Source organism: Clupea harengus, chromosome 26 (genome assembly GCF_900700415.2).
Source record: "Clupea harengus chromosome 26, Ch_v2.0.2, whole genome shotgun sequence".
Classification (NCBI taxonomy): Eukaryota; Metazoa; Chordata; class Actinopteri; order Clupeiformes; family Clupeidae; genus Clupea; species Clupea harengus.
The window spans coordinates 9,288,379-9,309,429 of record NC_045177.1 but is presented as its reverse complement, the minus strand read 5'-3'; the positions used below and the strand labels follow the sequence as shown (position 1 = coordinate 9,309,429).

Genomic DNA, 21,051 nt, shown 5'->3' with positions numbered 1-21,051 from the left:
TCAAGCCAAGACCACTATTCTTCTTTGGTTGGGGATTTGATAGGCACAGTATAAGTTATGGAGAAATTAAAGCGGTAGACCTATTTCACTCCTAATTGTCTTTCCATATGAATATATATGTATATATATACACAGTATATTCGTTATATATATTCCCAACCTGGTATACCCTACCCTACCCTACCCTACCTATGAAACACCTAATTAAAGACACACTATTTAATAGTGTAGAGCCTTTCACGACCTATGTTGCAAAAGACATGCACGACTAGGCTATACGTCAGATCTGTTTGTAGCAAAATACATATAACACTTATAACTGTCCAAATTCATGAAAGTAGTTCATGATAGTAGCCTAGGCTATTTGGACATTAACTACAGAAGTACGTGATAGGCCTATCCTACCTGGGAAAACAATCCTTAGAAGGTGAACAGCTTTTAAAATTGGACTTTGTAGACTACAGGGTAGTCCTTATTCAGTTACACTTCGGCACTAAGAAAGGTGTAGGTGCCAAGACTAAAACGCACTTAAGTGTAGATTCTGAACCCTATGAATGCCTCGATTGTCGTTTGAAGAGGGGGCTGACCGTGAGATTAAAAAATAGATTCATTGTGTATTTACGCGTTGGGCTGGATATCGTCATTTGGTTATAAAGGGGATCCCTGTCTGATTCAGTAATATGTCTTGGTCTATCAAAACCTTACAATTTGGCCGGTTCATGTATCTCAGTAAGGTTGCATATAATGCAACATCGTATCACTTAGATAAAAAAAAAAACACTAAATCTTCCAACCATCGAACCTCCCTCCTCTATCTGACGTCACGCTAATGGTTATTTGCATGAACTGTTTTCCACAGCCTTGCCTATTCCACAGTCCACACTGTGTCTCGCGGAGAGGAGGTAGTGCTACGCGATCCAAGGAGGGGGACCAAGAGGAGTCACACCAAAAGCGTACACATGTTTTGTTTCAAGGAGGAGGGAAATAGCGATCGAGTCGTTTGAGCAGCCGTTCCAGCCTTCCTTCACCAAGCATTGCAAGCGTATCGAAAATGGAGTTACCCGCCGCGGGAGAACACGTCTTTGCGGTGGAGAGCATCGAGAAGAGAAGGATCAGAAAGGTTTGAAAATGCACAATATGTTAGCCTATTAGGACCATGACTACTTCACACCGTACAGTATGTAGCCTACCATGATCGCTAATCTACTGTATAGTTATTTTTCGGAGGTACTTTCGACAAGGAATACAGCAGGGCATAACATAACTGGAAAGCTTGAAAGAACCGTTTTCCAAAGTTTTTTTTCTCTCCAATTAACACCCCTCTGTCATCGTTTCTACAGGGTCGTTTCGAGTACCTGGTCAAGTGGAGAGGTTGGTCTCCGAAGTAAGTTGTTGTGTTTTTCCAGTATTGTATGCATTTATAGAGTATTGATGTTTGCGTTCACGAGAAAGCATTTCTACCATGGCGACGTGGATTTACAGGATTTACATTACATAGCGCGCGGGTGTGTGTGTGTGTGTGTGTACGCACGCGACATAACGCGCAAGTGTATGCATAATATGAAATGCCATCACTTAGTTACTTTTGTCCCTTCTAGTCGCGATAACCTTTCAACTGAAAAACATTACTTTTTCAATAACAACGTGTAACATTTCATATAACGGCACTGGGCTACGTTCTTCCAGGCGCCATGTGTATTGTGTATTTCACCATCGTCAATGTTTTGCTCATTTGTGCAGCGCACATGTAGGCTAGACATATGATACATGAAATAGCCCATTCAGTATCACACATAAACAAGCCGTACGTCAGTGTTCTGATACATTCCAAACAATCCATTAACCTTTTAGATGACAGCAGCCGCAGTAGGTGTATTTCGGTTGGTAGAGAGAGCGATTGTTGCTGACATTCATGCTCCTCTGCCTCGCTCTCGTGCTCCCCCTCCCTAATCTATTCTCTCCCTCTCTCCCTTTTTCTTCTATCTTTTTCTTTTAATAGATATAACACGTGGGAGCCAGAGGAAAACATTCTCGACCCGCGACTTCTTGTCGCTTTCCAAGACAGGTGAGACGGTTACACGGACTCGACTATTTGCACTGACCTTGTAGTCAAGCGAGGAGGGGTGACGCTGTCAAGGCTACGCTCGCTCTCTCTCTCGCTCTCACATGCAGAGGGGATGCACGTGCGCATGCGTATAGTAAATATGACTGAATTTAATGGTGTTGCTGTGCCAAGGAGACTCGGTCTTTCTCTTTCTAATCATGAGCTAAAGAGTAAGTGTAAACACATTCAAATCAAATGCCCTGCACGTAGAAGCAGCTGCATTGATCAAGCAAACACCAGATACCACTTAAAGTTATTTTAGTGATGTAATTTATTTGGCCCATAACGACCAGTGTTATAGCTTGAGGGCTGAATAAAAAGGCAAATCCCCTGTTAAGTGACCCACATACAACACCTCACATGAAAGTGCCTCAATATGTTTATTTGTTATGCTTTAAAGTTAAAAAGCATTTTCTCTCCAGTTGTCGGTGCTTTATTGTTTCATGTCAGAGGGGGGGGGGGGGGGGGACAGGCAAGGAATTCCATTTCAAGATCTAAATGAAAATGGTTTGCGTGCCCTTGCATCTCATCCACGGTGATAGTTATTCTATCCTGCAGATGACAGTTCAGTTAGTATTTTGTTCCTGATGGGACCAGTGAACTAAGCCTTAAGTAAATTGGCCGGTCTTACGTTCTTGGGAAAGAGGCAGTGTGTATTTCCTGATGGGAATTCCCTGCTTGACGAGTGTGGAAGTCTCACGGTGTTATCTAGTATGTTGACACTTGTACTTACTTCCTTCCCACGCACAACTGAACTGTTCATGCATGGTCTGTCTTTTTCACCATTAAATTGGCCAAGACAGCATTTTGTTGTGGCTAATTACCTTTCTCCCTTGGGAGTTTAAGGACACACTTAAGGAAATATTCATGTCAGCCTAATTAGCTTATGGCTATGATTTGATGGTATGATTTTATGATTTACCAGTAGGAAATTAAGAAATTGACTTTTTAAAAGATTTTCACGAAAATATGAATGTGCTTCAAATGTCCACTGATGTAGGCCACATTTTCTGTTTGTCACCCAATAGGTTAGGTACAATATATCCGGCCTTTATGTCAATGTTACAAAATACGCTTTTGGTTTTTAACTTGAACATCGATCCTTCATATTCTTTCTGATATTAACTGAGAAGGCCAGTGTGAGTGTAGTTTATTTGATGAATTGTCTGTGAGTGGTTTGCCCAGACCATAGTAGTCACATTGTGAGTCATAGTATTTATGTTTTTCACAGGGAGCGACAAGAACAGCTGACAGGATACCGCAAGAGAGGCCCAAAACCGAAGCACTTATTGGTTCAGGTAAGATTCCTCCCCTCCTGCACCTCTGAACAAGGAGCTAAAGACTGATTGCTTAGATATCTGATCACAGACAATACATATATTTAAGATGCAATTGTCCATTTTGTCAGGCAATTTAGCACTTCATGCACAGTTTGCAGGCAAATATTTTTCACAATACAAAACAATATTATATGAACGAAAGAATTGTTGTGGCTGATTGATATTTTTTCTTGTTTCAGCTTCCCTCTTTTGCTCGGAGATCAAGTGTCCTCTCAGGCCTTCAGGAGACATCTATGGACGATGTCAAGCTGCACAAGGTGGAGCCGGTGCAGACGCAGCAGTACCAGCTCAACAGCAAGAAGCACCATCAGTACCAGCCGCACAGTAAGGAGAGCCACCAGGCGGAGCAGCAGGTCAACAGCAAAAAGAAGTTCTACTACCAGCTCAACAGCAAGAAGCACCACCACTACCAGCCTGATCCCAAAATGTATGACTCTCAGTTCCAAAAGGCCAAAGTGCCAGAAACATCCCCACCCAGCACTGGCTGGAGTCTGCCCGCACCCCTGAAGCAGAAATGGGTCCAGGACAAAGACTCTGGGTGTCTAAGTAAAGTGAAGGACATAACCATGGAGCTCAAAAAGCTCCCAGCAAGCCTGGACAGCGGCAGGGTGACTGAGGTGAACTCGTGCACCAAGGAGGACCCGCCGCCCAGTGGAATTAGCGGCAAGCTGAAGATTGTCAAGAACAAAAACAAAAACGGACGCATTGTCATTGTCATGAGCAAGTACATGGAGAACGGCACCCAAGCGGCCCGCATTAAGAGCGGGGAAGGAGACGCCGACAAATTGTCTCCGGACCACAGGGTGGAGAACTCGACAGAAAAGAAAAAGGCCGTGCAGAGGCAAGGGTCAGACCATACTCACAGAAAGGACAGTAAGGACAAGGGCCACGAGAGCCACGCATCGGGGACAATCAATGGCCAGTCCACACAGAAAGACTCTTTAGCAGACAAGTCAGCGGCAGTGGAGACAAACGAATCACAAAGGGTGAAGGGCGGACAGGATCTCTCTGAAGATCAGCCTCTACAGTTGACCACTAAGCCCAGGTCAAGCCCTTGGCTGCTCCAGAATAAGGTTGCATCCTGCCTGGATGGAGCTTATACAGAGCCCCCCCAAAAGCCCTCCTTGTCCAACAAGCGCCGCCACTCTGAGCACAATGAGGACCAGGGTGGGGGGAAAAGGTTCCTGAGCTCCAGGAGCATCAGCGCTCCGAGTACTGTGACCTCTCCCGCCCAGAACCATTCCATGGATCTAACTGGCCCCCAGTATCCCAGCAACGGGCATGACTTTAACTTCCTGGGCGCTAACCCAGAGGAGCCCATAGATTTGAGCTGCGTGCGATCCAGAGAGGAGAGAAATGAGGTTGCAAAGATCCAGACCACCACTCCAGAGGAACTGGAGCCTATGTCAACAGCAGCAGGATTACTTCCTACATCAGCACCATCATCAGGACCTACGTCAGGAGCTACGTCAGCACCATCATCAGGACCTACGTCAGGAGCTACGTCAGCACCATCATCAGGACCTACGTCAGGACCTACGTCAGCACCAGCATCAGTACCAGCATCAGGACCAGCACAGGAGGATCCTGCTCCTGCTTTTAGGCCTTTCCTTGGAAACATTATCATCACTGATGTCACGGCCAACTGTCTCACTGTGACTTTTAAGGAATACGTTACAATTTGAGGCATGAATTTCAGGACTAGAAGACTACTGACTGATTTTATAAATATGTATAAATGTATATCGGCCTTGAATTCCTGAGAAGAATTATTGAGATATTTTCAGAAGCTTTTGGTTATAATGTTAAAAAAAAATCTTGTTAGTATTCATACTTTGGGGTTTATATTGATTAGTTTTTTAATTCACCCTGCCTGTAATCACAATGTAGACGACTGAAAAAGTTGTTTTCTTACCCGGTCATCTCCCGTCTCCTTATTAGTTAGGCTGCTGGAGGTGCAATCTAAACGTTAAGCACTTACTCATGTAAAGAGTTGTGTAATATTTGTATCTTAACTCCGTTTTGTGTTACATCTTTACTATATTTATATCAGATGTCATCAGAAAGGAGCAAGGTGTGGATTGCTTCATTCACTCTGTCTTTCTGTATGAGAGAGAGAGAGAGAGAGAGAGATAATGGGGTTGTTTGTGTGTGTGTCTGTGTGTGTGTTGTGAGCATGCTTGTGTGTGGACACTTGCATATGTGTGTATGTAGTTGAGCAGGGAAAAGCAGTGAAGATGCAGAGTAGCGATGCGAAACCTGAAAGCTTTGTGTTGCAGGGACAGATCAAGCAGTAAGAGAGAGGGACCATGGAATTAAAGCTTCTTGTCAGATGCACAAGTTAATGTGAAGGATCTTGGTATCAAAATGCACTTTGCACTGTTCTTCTAAGGTTAGAGAGTGGATGATTAAAGTGGTTATCAAGCAGTGAAGTAAAGTTATATGTTGACATGTTAAATGTTTGTCAAAGTTCAAACAGCCCACTTACAGATGAAAATGCTGTTTTAGATGCAGAAGTGACCAGAGGTTAGATGCTTCCATTGACCCCCAGAGAGCATTGTAATATTACCATGTCATTTTTTGTATTTATTTTTCTTTCTACAGTATAAAAATCTTGAAAGCTTCTAATTTAAAAGAGTTTTTGTTCATTGCTATCATAGTCCAACTATAACTTCAGTTTGCTTAAGTTGTAGATGTGAATTTTTTAAAGCAGCGTTACTCCCTTTATATAACATGTCTGCTTTAGTTACAAGTACGTTTAAAGATGCAGTACGCGATTCTGGCGAAAGGTTGTTGATATTTCTGTTCAGTTCAATGAGGTTGCACTCTCCTTTCCGTGCTCCTGAAGCAACGTGTCGATTGGCTGGAATTGTTTAAAGCTCGGTCCGAGCCACGATCTTTGTTTCCCATTTACAGTACCAGGACTGTGTACGAACACCGGAGTTTTTGTTGTTGTTGTTGAGCGCACGCACTCAGCGGAGAGCCGATGAGGACCATGTGGAGCAACTTGTTGAATTTGATGAAAAGTCTATTGGATTAGAATCGCGGACTGACCTTTAACTCAAGTAGTAACAGTGCCTTAATTTGACTTTCAAAGGTAAACATAACGCATAAACATAAGCTGTGCATTCTGTTGCTTGAAGTGTGTTGTATAAGGTCCTTTTACAGGGTCTGCAATGTTAAAAACGTGTTATGTTCTCCGCTTCGCCCCAAGATCAACAAATTCCCATGTTGATGCTCTGTTTGATATGGTATCTCCGCGTGGAACTTGGATCATCAAAGGCAACGTTTCGGCGTTTGTTTTCCTTGCCGGAGCGTGTCTACGCAACCAAATTTTTTCAGGTCTTTTGGCTCTGGCAGTTGTCAGCACCTGGTAAATAAGAGGAATTGTAACTGATTCTGGTTTGGAGGGGGTGAATACTTTTTGTTCTGTTGAACAAATAATAGTAGGCCTAGGCTAAAATCCCCATCTGTAACATAATTTGCAATAAAAACTACGACAATAGCAATTTGTCTGTTACTACATATCCCATGGGCCCACCAAGACTTAAAACCACGAGACTGTTTTGCACTTTTACACGTGGCCAACTGAACTCACACACTCTCTCTCTCCCTCTCTCTCTCCCCCCATAGCTGTATGTGCGTGCAGCTAAGGTGCAACCAGTTCTTTTGAGACGTCCAAATTAGGCATTGAATGATGTTTGAAAGCTTAATTCAGAAATGATTATTGAACGGCCTGTGTATCACAATCTAAATGGCTCTTTGGCTTTTTCGCGCAGCACTGATGCTCTTGACCTGCGGGAAGGCTTTCTTAATGGTCATAGTTTTTAATTGAATCTATGCCTATATTAATTTGGCTACTGGCTTATGTCTATCTATTCCCCTCACATTTCTTTGCATTATCCGCATATGTCAGATAGATCCGTGGTTTTGCAAATTCATGTTGACATTAGTCATTATTATATAGGCCTAATTGGTCTGTACGAATTATCGTAAGAATTTTGGTTCCAAAAAATAAGCAACATTCAAGTTATTAGCCTAAAGCAAATGCAAGCTAGCACATACAACATATATCTGTAGATTACTCTATAGTTAGGGCTATAGTTTAATTAAAATGCTCTGAAGTTGCTGTAATAGGCCTACTTCTTCGCACTACAAGTCTTCATAGCCTACATTAAACCAATGAATGGTCCACGTAGGCTATAACTAACGTGGTAGTCAACTGATTGTCAGATAGTCAAAAGGCACCCTTAAAAACCAAACTGTTGCATTCCTGAAATTGGCATTAGGTTCTAGGACATACAGGCTAAATGGCCAACAGGCAATCCACTTCTTTGTTCGTAAAACGCCTTGCAATTTTGCTTAGTGATGATAACGATGGTGACACTCCTAGGAGTTGATCGTAGAATGCATCTAGGGAAAAGACTGACGACTGACGACAGTTAAATAATGCGCTTAATACAAAAAACTCACCCAACAGTTTGCAGTGGCTACTTCAGTGGTGGTATAATCTCTAGAGTAATCAAGCCTCAACTCATTGTCCAGTTGAAGTATCCTAACTAATATTCTACCAAAATATCAGCGCAGTCATGACGACCGTAAAGTAACATAACTGCAAAAAAAAGTCCTCGATGTTTGTTGAAAACAAATTCCTGACAGAAAAAAACCAGAGGGACTCAAGATTCCCTTTATTTTACATTGACCAAGGGATTGTGCAGCATAGCTTATGATGTCTTTTACAGTATGCTAAATAGATCAGTGTAACAAGTTATTGGCAGGGCTACCTCAAACTTCTTGGTTGGATAAACCAAGCGAGGCTTCAATGACTAACTTCAAATTAGTATAACAAACTAACATGGCGGACGAGAGCGATGTCTTCGTCGTAATAACCAAACTGCCAAGATGTTGTCTAAATTCGAAAATGCCGTAAGACATTCGTATTGGACCGGAGCCTACAGTGTGATGAAAGCTCGAAACCACCGCAGAGGAAACTTCATCGACCATTTCCTTTCGCAACAGTCGCGCAACTGCATTCGATAACTATGTTATTCTGCTCGGAGACGAGGGAAAATGGCTGTCTCGAATAGCCTATCCAGCTTTTTTGTGATCGTAGTATAAGACCCGCAGGGACTGTCATTGTGGAACCTTCTCACCCCAGTCACGATCATATCGCTGAAGTCTATATATATTAAATTAATACAATTATATTTGGATATGACACTGAGCCATTCAGGTCATCAGAAAAAATGGATTGCGTAATTTCATATTGTTTCCTATAATCAACTCATAGGCTGATATTTGTAGGCTATACTTCGATAAATTCTACAGGCAGATAGCGTATGTCTGTAGAGCATTTAGCCTATGATTAAATAAGCATTAGTTTAAAAAATATATATCTTTGTTTATGTCTTTCTTTTTCTTTCTTTCCCGCATTCTTTTACTTACTCTATTTCTTTCGTTCTTTCTCTCTTTCCTTCTTGCTTCCTTCCTTTCTTCCTCTTTTTTTCTATTTGACACCATTTGTTTTTGCTCTCTTTCATTCTTTCTTTTTTCTGTCTCTCTCTCTCTCGGCCTTTGCATGATCAATTCCTTTACATAATAGTGTTTTTTCTGTATTGTCATTTTCTGTCTATATTTGTTGTCGGGCCATATAACAATGTTTAGGCGCCATAAAGAGCAGTGGCTTGAAAGGTAATTACAAACTCACATACAGGAGACATCTCAGATGTGTTCACACATCAATGTCATACTTAGAACTGTCAATTCGGGTCGAAGTCGATGAACCTCGCACTGTCCATGAATTTCATATCCGAGCATAGCATTAACTTTTGAGAGGGATATGGGAAAGTGGGAGTGGAGGATGATCAAACCTCTAAGCTGTGAAATGAAGACCCTGATAGTGAATTTTGCGTAAGGAATCACATAATCTGCAGGCTTATTCAGTTCTGTGTAAATCTTGATTTGCCCCATACAGCATGAATAAATGGCCAAGTACGATGCAAAATAATTTAGACAGGTCAGTGTACCCATCCCTAAGAACAGTGGAGCGAGGCGTGAGGCGAGGTAGATTTTCTGTTGACGATGCAAATTGTGACTGCACGGCTAGGCTTATATATGCGCGTGTATTGTGCACGTTTTGTGTAAACTACACAAACACATTCTCTCTCTCTCTTTCTCTCTCTTTGTGTGCGCCCGCGCGCGAGTGAGTGTGTGCGTGCGTGCGTGCGTGTGTGTGTGTGTGTGTGTGATATAAGAGGGGAGAGTTGAGGGCAAGAGAGCGAGCGAGCCTGCAGTTCGCTGCTCGCTGTCTCAGATGTTGTGTATTTCCGTTTATAAATCGTGCTCCTCTTCTGCTTGCTTTGCTTGCAGGCTATGGGTAATGGCGGTTGCCCAGAAACGAGAGAACCAATAATCTTCCAACATGTCGACCGCGCGCACCCATATACGGCTGTAACCAGTACTGCACTGCAGACGTGCCGAAACCAATAGCGCACCACACCATAAAAGGACTCCCGCAGCTTCGCCCCAGTTGACTGTGCACGAAATTCATTACTGTATTTCCCCCCCTGCACATGACAAAATATATCATCCAAAGCATAAATGAATATAATCTATCTTTAACCACTGGTACAACGCGGTCAGAAATGTGATGGAAAGGTGTTTATTCGAGCACGGCGCGAAGTACATGACGTTCCTTTGTCTTTCGACGTGTTCTTGCAGGCTTCATGACCGACTGCTTTCCAGTTGTTGAAATGCAAGGCCATGCATAATAGAGTTACCTATGACCATATGAAAATTATTCCTATAGCTTATTCAGACGAATTTGTGGGCTTTTTATTGCAACAAAAGGTAAGGTGAGAATTCATATAAAATCCCGTCTCATCTATCTTTCAAAACGCAACTGGCTAGGCAAATCTGAAAGCGTATGCAACAGTCTACATTCACTTAATCCCGAGTGTATCGTCAATAAAACACTATTACAGAGCAATCTCAAAACAACAAAAAGTGAAAGGTCTACAAAAATGATCCCACTGCTGGCTATTCATCAATCTAAATATGCCGTAAAGGACTGGTAGGCTGAAGTTGTAATTATCTTACCATCTTTGCTGATAATCACTATAAAAAGCGCTTAAGATGTACACGTGAAAAAAACTGGAATTAAGTGAGCTACTGCGTGTTCAAGAAATGGAAGCATTATCATATTTTTCATTAAGATCAATATATTCATAAATTCGTCCTTTTCAAGAAAATGAATGTGAATCAATTGGGATAACTTAATTTTGCCTGATGCAGTCTTTTCCCACTGAATAATCGAAATATGCTACCAAAATTCTATACATTTTGTATGGACACATTTATGAATTATTTTCTAGTGTTTTCTAAGCTTTGTGACGTAAACCAATTCATCCTGCCTCAAATTGCTCGTTTTGACCAAGTTTGTATCCAACTTTATAGCCCTCATGTCAACACTCTAGTCTCTGGGCCTGAAATATCTGAAGTGAATGTAGCCTAGAGGTATTGTCAATCTTGTACAAATTAGGCTGAATGACCATTTGGTCTTTAACTGACATTAACAACAAGCCTATGACCAAAGACAGAATATGTGCATGAATCATTATTATATCTAAATTAAATTATCATATGGTACATTCTTACATACATATTAATATGTAATACTAACATATCATTATTGCTATTATTATTATTGTTGTTATTGTTGTTAATTAGTATTATATTATTATATCTCGGATATTCCATAGCCTATACCATTTCCTGAAAATTCTGGTGCATCGTAGCCTAGGCCTAACTCTCACAATAATATAGGCAAATATTGGCATTTGCCAAACAAGCCATTTGAAACCAATGACTATGTTTTTACATTTTAATTCTTGCGGTTTAGCCTATTTTACGTCATCAAATCTTTTTTAAGGTAACCTAACGGGGAAAACGGTTTGAATAGTATATTTAATATTATTACTATTAGTATTATTATGATTGTTGTTGTTGTCACGATTTATTTGTGTATAGGCTAGTATTGTTTTCCAGAGGTTGATGCTTACGAGATAATCGTTCATTCTTTGAGCCAAACCCTACAATGCATTCATGCACATCCTGATGTGATCTAAAATGATAAGGATAGCCTTATAGCCTAAAATAGCCTCAGCTATAGCCTTAGGTGGTTAACCGTCTCATACAACTTAGCAATCGAATATTTTTCCTTCCCTACCTAGGTGATTTCTCACCTTTAGTGTCCTTAAATAATACGATCGGTCACTTGCTTTGAACATTTCCAAACAAATTTGCTCTTGTAAATAGGATTAGATTACATTAGGCGAAATTCAACTATGAATCACTAGTTCACTGAGTTTTATGTCTCCATCGAAAAAAAAGATAGAATATCCCGTTTCAGATCCCTAGCCACTTTACCTTGATTTAAGAGGTTACAGCTTAGTGGGTAAACCATGCCTAGGGTTAGGGTTAGTAGGCTTTAGTCAAGCGGCAGCCTGTATTGCGCAGCCTATAGGAACGGAACATTGCTAACTAGAACCATAACTTTTCAACACGTTATTTCCACTAGGTTGTGAGTCATGTTTCAACAAACTGCGCTGTAGCCTAGCTGTTGGCGTAGGCGGTACATATTTATTTTCCCATTTTTTAAACCTTGATGACAGAAGGATGAAGAAAAGTTAACCTTAGAACCTAACCTCAGAACTTCTGTACTGCAATAAGCCTTGGAAATGTGCCCAATATTATTGAATGTCTTAGCCTCAAGTAGAATGGTGGAGCGTTTTCTTTCTCATATTGCTCTTAAGAGTTAAACTTAACTTGACGTGCGGCTCAGGCGTAAACTTGAAGGAACAGGTAGCCCAGAGGAAGTCAGAATTAAGTTAAATTTAACATGTTTCTTGTAGCCTACCTCCATGTGAATACAAATAAATCATGAAAAAAACGATGTATATAATAAACAGTATTAAATAATAAACATATTTTTCCCCATATTTATATAGTCATTATAAACACCCTGGACTCTACACCGAACATTCCACAGACGCACTTAGAACGTGCTTTCCACTAACCCATTTCCCTCCTGTCAAGAATGTTGAGCAGAGATGCTCCTCCCTCTCACTTAGCAACCCCGAGCACGTAGCAACAGCTAAGCCAATGGCCTTTCATTAAACGGTTCCACCGACAGTGCTGCCTCGGCAACATATTAAAGAACGTAGTGACGTCTTTGCTGCTCGTGAGTATTATGGGCTGTCTGGAATTCTGAACCGAGTGGAGAGAAAAATATCCATCCAGCAAGCTACCAAGCTGTCTACCAAACTAACGGTGGGGAGACGTAAACATGGAACTGTCGGCTGTTGGTGAGAGGGTATTTGCTGCAGAATCTATCATCAAACGGAGAATTCGAAGAGTAGGTGTACACAGAACTATCTCGTTGTTTTGCCTTGAACGCTCATCTTCCATACCAATGTTGCATCGCTAACGAAGTATTATTTTTCCTTTTCTGACGATACGTAGGGTCGAATGGAGTACCTTGTGAAATGGAAGGGCTGGTCACCGAAGTAAGTAACGTTAATGCTAACGTTAGCCAGCTAGCCTCTTATCTCCTTAGCCCTGTCGGTTTCTGTGGTAGATGTCAGCTTGCTTTTCGTTTGCGGATACCCAACGCACTGTGTATGGCAGCATGGACGAAGTAACAACCCACCGGGCCAAATCACAGGCTGATGGCAAATGTATCGCTAGCTCACATGCTAGCGCTAACGGGGTTGGCAACCAACCCAGTTAACAAGCTGGCAACGATTCCAGGTCTTGTTTACTGGCGGGCGTGCAATGCACAGTTGAGAACGTGGAATTTGTGAAAATGGTGAAGAATTGTGCAATGTAAACATCCTCTCCTTCCACTTAGGTACAGCACATGGGAACCAGAAGAAAATATTTTGGACTCCCGCCTCTTTGTCGCGTTTGATGAAAGGTAAATGCCATGTTCCAGCAATAAAACTGACGGACCGTGTGTTAAAACACAAAATACAGCATATGCCTAGGGTTGGTAGCTTGTCTGCTGGTAACATGCAAATGCTCGTACCCCGCCTTTACAGAGAACGCGAGAGAGAGCTTTACGGGCCAAAAAAGAGGGGTCCCAAACCGAAGACATTCCTTCTTCGGGTGAGTAAATCCATTACTGTCTGTATGTAGAACCAGACCTATGTACGGTCATGTCAGGCAGTTGGGTGTAAGGCAACAGCAAGCACAGATAAAACATTCTGGGCATCATTCCAAGCATGTGGCATGTTAACAGCTTGACTGACCACACCGCACCCACATGTGTTGTGAGGAATCCAACCTCTAGAGTTTAATTTGGTTTCTCAACAAAACAGTGCTATAGTCCTTGCCTGCATGAAAAACAGTTGTGGAATTAATTCCACCTGTCATACGTATGCCTGTAGCCTACATCATGAGCTACACCATTCACTTCATGGACATAAACACATTTCACATTCAAGATTAGTAGCCTAAGGCTAAATACTCACTTATTTCTGTAGGCTTGCGTTGTCGTTTAAACACAAAATATATACCTCGACAAGAGTTCTACAAAATAATGCTAAGCCATCAGGACTGGAGAGTCAAGTTATTATTTGTTCGGCCCCAATTGGTCAACCACTTCGGTGAAGAAGTTTTTACTATTTGATTCTGCTCTGGCAAATTTCACCTGCTTTATTGCGAAAGCACTCAAAGAGATGCTATCCTATGTAGCTTCTTACCTTTGATCCCGCCAAGTGTGAGGGTTTCGGAATTCATTTCTGTGTCGGTTCCATATAGCTGAAGACTAAAGCTGATGAATTCAAAGTCATCTCATTTGTTATATTTTAATAATATTGTATCATCTATATTTAATAAAAGTGCAACATGTTTTACCTCTCCAAACCGAATACATGAAACATGAAACATTTCTGTTATTATTTTGCTCAATAATGAGCCAGAGCTTGAAATGTCTCCTTATTAATGATGTGAATCATTTCTGTGGCTTCAGGCACAGGCAAAGGAAAAAGGCAAAACCTATGAATTCAGGAGTGAGGCAAACAGGGGAATCCATGTCACCTATCCCAGCCCAGAGCCTGTGGTGACCCCCAGAGCCAGGGAGGGCCTGAGAGCTGTCGTGCCTACAATCTTCCCGCCCAGCACCGTCAACCGAGGGGAGAGCGTACGAGTCCGACAGCCAGAGCCCGCGCACGAACGCCGCCTTCCTCCTGCACTCTCACGGCCCACGGGGGACGGTTTCGCACCCATCCCAAAGAAGAGAGGCCCCAAACCCAAGCTGCGCTTCAAAGACGGCCTGCTCACGGGTCCTCCTAGGGAACAGCGCCTCAAAGACGGCCTGCTCACTGGTCCTCCTAGAGAACAGCGCTTCAAAGACGGCCTGCTCACTGGTCCTCCTAGGGAACACCGTTTCAAAGACGGCCTGCTCACTGGTCCTCCTAGAGAACACCGTTTCAAAGACGGCCTGCTCACTGGTCCTCCTAGGGAACACCGTTTCAAAGACGGCCTGCTCACTGGTCCTCCTAGAGAACAGCGCCTCAAAGACGGCCTGCTCACTGGTCCTCCTAGAGAACTGACCAAAAGGAGAGCCGAGGAGCCCCCGGTGTATGGCGCCTCCAAACTGGCCAAACACGCTTTGGCAGATGGCCAGGACAGGGACTCCGAAATGAGGGTGATCAAGCTGGCTCACCGGCCTCTCCAGGGACCGCCCAGTTACCCCCCAAAGCCCCCCACGCGGCTTATGCCAGCAGGCGGCAGCCGGCAGCACTGCCCAACAGGCCGCAGCAGCTTGCATTCGCACCGGCCAGGCCTAGATGCTCATGGCAGTAGGACTACGGACTGCCTGGTCCGTCAGACCCCCACGCACTTAAAGCACTTGGCACACTCCAGCCTCCAGAGGGAGGACGCTCCAGCTCAGCGCCAGCCCACACTGATCGCCAAAATCCCGATATCCCACCTCTTGGACGGGCCGGAGGAGGACGCCCGCTGGAACCCGTGCCTCACTAACCTGGAGAAGGTGGTGGTGACAGATGTGACCACAAACTTTTTGACAGTGACCATCAAGGAGAGCAGCACAGATCAAGGATTCTTTAAGGGCAAAAGATGATTCGCCTTGCATTTGACCAAGAAGACCCTGCCTGGTCATATTATCATTTTCAAGAATCAGTTCTTTATAGTGTCCCCTGTCATTTCCACATTTTTTACATAGTGTATATAAAGAGTTTACCAGATTATGTGTTTTGTGCATAACTCTTCTATATGTATTTAATTTATAGTAATGCAACTGTTTGAAATTTTCAAGAATTACATGTACCAAACATGTACAGATATATATTTATGTATAGAGTGCTTAGGTAATTCCTTCTCAAGCACCTGAATTTGCTGGCCATTTTGTGCAGATTGTTGTGTCCTGAAGCAGTAAGAGGCCGTTATTTAAAATTCGAATTATAGATATGTTTGGCTCTTTGCAATTCAGTCTCTCTAATGCCATGTATTGCTACGTTGCCTACATGGGCATTTTAAGAAATAAATGTACTTATGACATGTGTGAGGGGGGATACCGCAGACATCGCTATGAGCAGAGACCCTTGATCATGTCGGCTTCTCGTCGTTATACCGTGTCCAGTCACCGATATGAAAAATACTATTGTAAATGTAAAAATACAAATACTGACACTACGGCCTATGTAAAGTTGTAATACGTGTTTTGGTCTCGCTTGGCCTGCAGATTTCCATGGGAATTCGGTTAAACATATTTTTCTTTCTGTCGCCTAATGTGGCCTCTAACAAATGGTCTAACAATGACGTCTGTATCTGTTACTTAACAGCTTGCAACATTTTCTGTATGTGTGAGTTTGCATTCACCCTTCAGTAAACTGACAGGCAAAACTGTTTTGAAACTGCTTTTTTGTCTTTTTGGAGGTTTAAAGGTGACGTGTTAAGTTGAGTCTACTTCAATATAAAGACTTGTGTGAAGACAACGATTGGACTATTCTTGCCTTAATGTTGTTAAAAACGTATCAGGAAATGATAATATATTATCGATCCACGCAGTGCACATTACTTAGGTTAGACATGCCATAGCAGAACTAGATCTTTGTTCAATCAAACTTTATATAATGTCTATTTTTTCTTCGGTCCTCTTTTAAATGGTAGACTTGCGCATTTCGTTAAGCTAATAATCAAAGACATGTCTATTAACACAGCAGAAAATAAACTAATTACAGCATTTTTATCAGATGAGATTTTATATATTGGTGTTGGAGCGCAATTTATCATGAAATTACTATATTTTGAATCGACTTCCTATGAAGAAATGCATATTCAGTTTTTTTCTGAAGCAACTTAGCTCTGTAGTCAAATGTCTTGCACTAGGAGTCTTAACTCAAACTGAATTTTTTGAAACTTTTGTCAACAAGTTAAAGCAAACATATAGCTTATATAACATGAAAAACAATACAAGATGAGTATTTTTGCTTCGCAGCTATAGGAATTTAAATTGCATTGGAGGATAATGCTTCAATTTATGATTAAAGGACTGGCTTGGAAACGAAACCGACACATTTCTATATGAATCATATGGGCGTTTTCGTTATTTCCCTTTGAGAAACACACGGGAAACGCAACACAAGACTTTTTAGCACGTCTTGTTTTCTTTTTATGTTCCACCATGACAAATAGATTAACCTATATAGGCTAACTCAAGTATGGCCCTTATCGTGAATTGATTTTTAAAGTTATAAGGCAAATTCGGGTTTTTGTGAGAGACGTAGGCTTTAGTCAAACGGAGAACTGGCAAATATTCTCAGACCAAACACAAAACCGTTTGGCCATTCTTTTAGCCTTTGTCTTTTCTTCCCAACTCAAGTCCCAGCAACTTACCAACGACCAAAGAACGCACACATTGAATTATTTTTATTTGTTTTCCAACATGCTTTTTTTTTATTTATAACCATACAAAGTTTACTTTTTCAAAATCAGATCCATCACAATTTGCTTGAAGGTCTATTGTGGCGTCAAGAGAGCCGATACAATTCTACAAGTACTCTAGGCTAAAGATGGCATAAGCTGATTTAACAAAAGTCTTTATTTAAGGATTGCAAATTCCCCGTAGAGGCCCTTCAGCGGACATCTCAATGAATGAGGCATGGAGTGAGCAAGATAGCTTCTGCCTTGCTTCTCTCCTCTCACCGTCATCCCCTTAGCGTTACAGTCGTCATGAATATCACAATCAGTCTTTCACCGCTGTAAATTAGAGCACAAGAAAGAAAGTTACATTTGTTTTATCTGATATAACGTAACTGCATTTTCATTTCTTGACATAGATTAAGGCTGTGATATGATCATCGATACTTTGACCGTTTCATTTTTATTTTTATTTTTTTTCAGACGGAATGTGAGAGATTTTCTTTTCTTTGAGTGACTCCCGTCACCCCCTTCGTGAGCATAACGTGGCAATATTGTATTGAAAATGCTTGTTGGTAGGTGGGAGTTAGGAGTTACGCACTGAGAGATGGTTAGACCTGGTAGCCGTAGTTGCGGTCACAGCGTGGGAAGCAGTTGGGGTTGAGCCAGTGCTCCAGGTTGGTCTCACGGGCCCTCTGCTCCAGTCGCTGCATATGCAACATGTGTTCCTGAGAGTGTGTGTGTGTGTGTGAGAGACAGAGAGAGAGAGAGAGAGAGAGAGAGAGAACGAGAACATGAAAGAAAGAAATTAAAAGTTTGTCTAAGGATATATCTGACCAAAGTCAGTCAGTCAGTCAAATCTTCAGAGTTGCACAAATATGCTATAATGCAAAGCTGTAAGCTGTTTTTTAATTATTGTTATTTAATTGTTTTACTTATATGATGATTATACGTTTCATTTACAAACTGCAATAACCCCTCCTCTGCTGCACCATTAGACAGACAGAGGTTGATGAAGCTGCTGTGTAATATCTTGCATTTTTAATCAAACATCCTCCCACATTTCCCCACCCGCATAGGCTCATCAGGGTGTCCAGCCTTCATGGGACGCTCCTGTCTCTTGGTGCGAAGAAGCTGTTTGGCAAAGCTCTCTTTGATGACTGGAGAAGCATCTGCTGGAGCACAGAGGGGCATGCGTGTTAGTCTTGGTAAGATGCATCACTGGGTGCTGGTTCCTCTGGACCCATGAGCACTCGACCCATGTTCTGTTGGCATTTTCTTATGAGCCGTGCGGTTTCAACCTGTCATGAATTTGCCATTTATTATGAAACTGTGATTTACATTTACATTTACATTTACATTTAGTCATTTAGCAGACGCTTTTGTCCAAAGCGACGTACAAGGGAGAGAATATTCAAGCTACGAGCAATAGAACCTGGTGTAACAATAAATAAATACTACTTTGTAGCCTCTTGAATGGTATTTGTCAATTGACATGACAAAATGACAAAAGGACATTTATTAAGAGGGTTCACTGATAGTCATCCATCAACTGACCTTTGATATTGTGAGGCCAAATAAATGATTGATTTTAGATTTAGCAGAGCGGGAACAAAGCGTCCACACATCCATGTGTGTTATGCCAATGAGAAGCTATATTATGAGGACAAAATAATTAACATAATATTTATTTTCCTTTTTTTTATGAATTTTACTCAATGCATACAGCAATGTTAGGAATTAGCTTTCCCAATCAACTTTATGCATTTTGCCTGTTTTAGTTCCGAGTCTTCAGATTTTAAGCAGTGGGAGACTAAAGTGAGACACCTGATCATTTCATTCATGGCTAGGACTTTATTTGTTACTTAGATGAGGTGCTTTAAATCATGTCATTAATACTTTCAAGTAAGAGATACAGAGGCAAACCATTCATGCCTCCAGACCTTCCATATGCACGTATGCATGTGAACCAGTGTTCTCTCTCCCTCTCTCTCCTTCCCTGTCAATCTCTCTTTTTCTCTCGCTCTGTCTTTGTCTCTGTCCTTTTTTCTGTTTGTGCGTTTCACACTCTTGTGAGAGCAAAAGCCAGAGGTACTTTCTCTCTCTCTCTCTCTCTCTCTCTCTCTCTCTCTCTCTCTCTCTCTCTACCCCCCGCCCCACTCTCTCACACACACACTCTTGGTGTGTCCCTCTCTGCCTGCACGTCACTAACCAGAATGCCATTAGAGGCTGTTTTTTGAGGGAGCAACAAAGTGCCCATTCATTCGCCCCTCTCCCCAGGGAGTCTGCCTGGGCCAGCATGTGACCCAGAGGGCCAACCTGCAAGGGGGTATGAAAATGAACTCGGCTCGGTCAATACAGCCAGTGCTCACAGAGCAACGTGGCACAGCAGCTTAACACACATTTATTTTGCAAATAGCTCATGTGTACCCTTTTTGTACTGTTTTTTTTTTTTGTGCAAGGTACTTCAAGTATCTCTCAATGAGTGTTGATTTGCAAAATTGAATACATAAAATAATGCACAAGCATTAGGTCTTAAATCAGTTCTGAGATCTCTATGAAATATATAAATAGACCATAAATAAACATGAACACTGTATAGGCTATTAAAGGATACATTCAACGTAGAAAGCTTCATTCAGAAATGAAAACAGACAAATATTAAACATATACTTTGGAGCAACAGCGCTGAAACACCACTGGATCGTTCAAAACGAAATTTGTACTTTTTATTGTACATTATAAGTGCGTTTGGTTTGGGGGTAGCGGCCAACTGACAATTACTTTCCGCATCAATATAAATCATTTAAAAAACACTCCTGCCGGCCTGTGATACATTTCAGGGGTACTATTTTAGTTTACAGTAGGTAATATCGTCTTAGATTTTAACTTTGTATTTTTTGCAGAACAGTAGCCTATTTCCTAAATATTTCACGTTTCTCTCGAGTTATTTGTAACTCTCAATGTAGCCTGTGGATTTAATACAATGTACAATTATTGCAATTGAATTACTTACCCGTAAGTGAGGTCAGAAGGACCAAACAAAAAAGATAGACCACAAACTTCATGTTTCGTCTTGCCTCTTCTCTCGGCGCAACCCCTGCACTGAACTGCTGTAAGGAATAGGTAGGGGTATAGGTTCACCTCTTGCGTCATCACATCGGAAATTGACACACAACTGCAAAAACATCTGTTTAAGGTCACAAGCAACCATGCGCAACAAAATGTCTATTTAATGTAAGACCATCTGGTATACTGACGACCATCTAAAATTGGCCGAGACAATTTCATTTTATTGTAAAACTTATTACAGAGCATTATAGAGGATCGTGTCTGAACACGAGATTAAAATTCCATTAAATTATAACTCTGAACTGCTCAAAAAGCCACTAGGGGGCGCGCGAATGCCGTTTGTCACAAGGCATTGTTGTCTTCAAATGCTGCTGTGTCTGAGAAACAGACTCAAACCCTAGTGTGCACACAGGATATTTGTGCATCCCTAAATTATTTAGAATAATCATGGTCATGCTATAAAAAACGAAAACGCAATTCCACAGCATACACTTCTGCATATTAATGTGAAGGCAAAACAACTTCGACATTTTTGTTGTCTCCACTGATGTATATAGGCCGCTATGTCAAGGGACAGGCCTAAGGCTCAAT

The 21,051-nt window shown here is 41.7% G+C and overlaps 3 protein-coding genes across 6 annotated transcripts; 2 read left to right on the top strand and 1 right to left on the bottom strand.

Moving 5' to 3' along the window:
- Positions 1-447: 447 nt before the first annotated feature.
- On the top strand, positions 448-6,949 carry LOC105892293 (E3 SUMO-protein ligase CBX4). Of its 2 annotated transcripts, XM_031563975.2 has the most exons (6): positions 448-1,120; positions 1,341-1,384; positions 2,000-2,065; positions 3,336-3,402; positions 3,624-4,893; positions 4,930-6,949. In XM_031563975.2, exons 1-6 carry the CDS (start codon positions 1,052-1,054, stop codon positions 5,127-5,129), a joined length of 1,716 nt encoding a protein of 571 aa, XP_031419835.1. In that variant the 5' UTR covers positions 448-1,051; the 3' UTR covers positions 5,130-6,949. The 2 variants fall into 2 exon arrangements, with proteins under 2 accessions (XP_031419835.1, XP_012673995.2); XM_012818541.3 differs by having other exon boundaries at positions 449-1,120; positions 3,624-6,949.
- Positions 6,950-12,351: 5,402 nt separating this feature from the next.
- Positions 12,352-16,382, top strand: LOC105892295 (chromobox protein homolog 8). The gene is made up of 5 exons (XM_012818543.3): positions 12,352-12,859; positions 12,967-13,010; positions 13,355-13,420; positions 13,545-13,611; positions 14,477-16,382. Exons 1-5 carry the CDS (start codon positions 12,791-12,793, stop codon positions 15,587-15,589), a joined length of 1,359 nt encoding a protein of 452 aa, XP_012673997.2. The 5' UTR covers positions 12,352-12,790; the 3' UTR covers positions 15,590-16,382.
- Positions 16,383-17,400: 1,018 nt separating this feature from the next.
- c26h17orf67 (chromosome 26 C17orf67 homolog) lies at positions 17,401-20,598 on the bottom strand. Of its 3 annotated transcripts, none has more exons than XM_031564029.2 (4): positions 20,405-20,598; positions 18,460-18,563; positions 18,006-18,116; positions 17,401-17,727 (listed from the first exon to the last, which is right to left on the bottom strand). In XM_031564029.2, the coding sequence occupies exons 1-4, from the start codon at positions 20,454-20,456 to the stop codon at positions 17,722-17,724; spliced, it is 273 nt and encodes a 90-aa protein (XP_031419889.1). In that variant the 5' UTR covers positions 20,457-20,598; the 3' UTR covers positions 17,401-17,721. The 3 variants fall into 3 exon arrangements, with proteins under 3 accessions (XP_031419889.1, XP_031419888.1, XP_012673991.1); XM_031564028.2 differs by having other exon boundaries at positions 17,990-18,116; positions 20,405-20,589; XM_012818537.3 differs by having other exon boundaries at positions 17,990-18,116; positions 18,460-18,560; positions 20,405-20,581.
- Positions 20,599-21,051: the final 453 nt, after the last annotated feature.

Bases quoted from the DNA above. Each gene is read 5' to 3' on its own strand.
- LOC105892295 (XM_012818543.3), top strand. From the start codon at position 12,791: ATGGAACTGTCGGCTGTTGGTGAGAGGGTATTTGCTGCAGAATCTATC. The intron at 12,860-12,966 runs GTAGGTGTACAC...GACGATACGTAG, and splicing joins TCAAACGGAGAATTCGAAGA to GGTCGAATGGAGTACCTTGT. The intron at 13,421-13,544 runs GTAAATGCCATG...CCGCCTTTACAG, and splicing joins TTTGTCGCGTTTGATGAAAG to AGAACGCGAGAGAGAGCTTT.
- c26h17orf67 (XM_031564029.2), bottom strand. From the start codon at position 20,456: ATGAAGTTTGTGGTCTATCTTTTTTGTTTGGTCCTTCTGACCTCACTT. The intron at 18,564-20,404 runs GTAAGTAATTCA...TCTGTGCTCCAG, and splicing joins CCTTCTGACCTCACTTACGG to CAGATGCTTCTCCAGTCATC. The intron at 18,117-18,459 runs GTGGGGAAATGT...ACACACTCTCAG, and splicing joins ACCCTGATGAGCCTATGCGG to GAACACATGTTGCATATGCA.
- LOC105892293 (XM_012818541.3), top strand. From the start codon at position 1,052: ATGGAGTTACCCGCCGCGGGAGAACACGTCTTTGCGGTGGAGAGCATC. The intron at 1,385-1,999 runs GTAAGTTGTTGT...TTCTTTTAATAG, and splicing joins TGGAGAGGTTGGTCTCCGAA to ATATAACACGTGGGAGCCAG. The intron at 2,066-3,335 runs GTGAGACGGTTA...TGTTTTTCACAG, and splicing joins CTTGTCGCTTTCCAAGACAG to GGAGCGACAAGAACAGCTGA.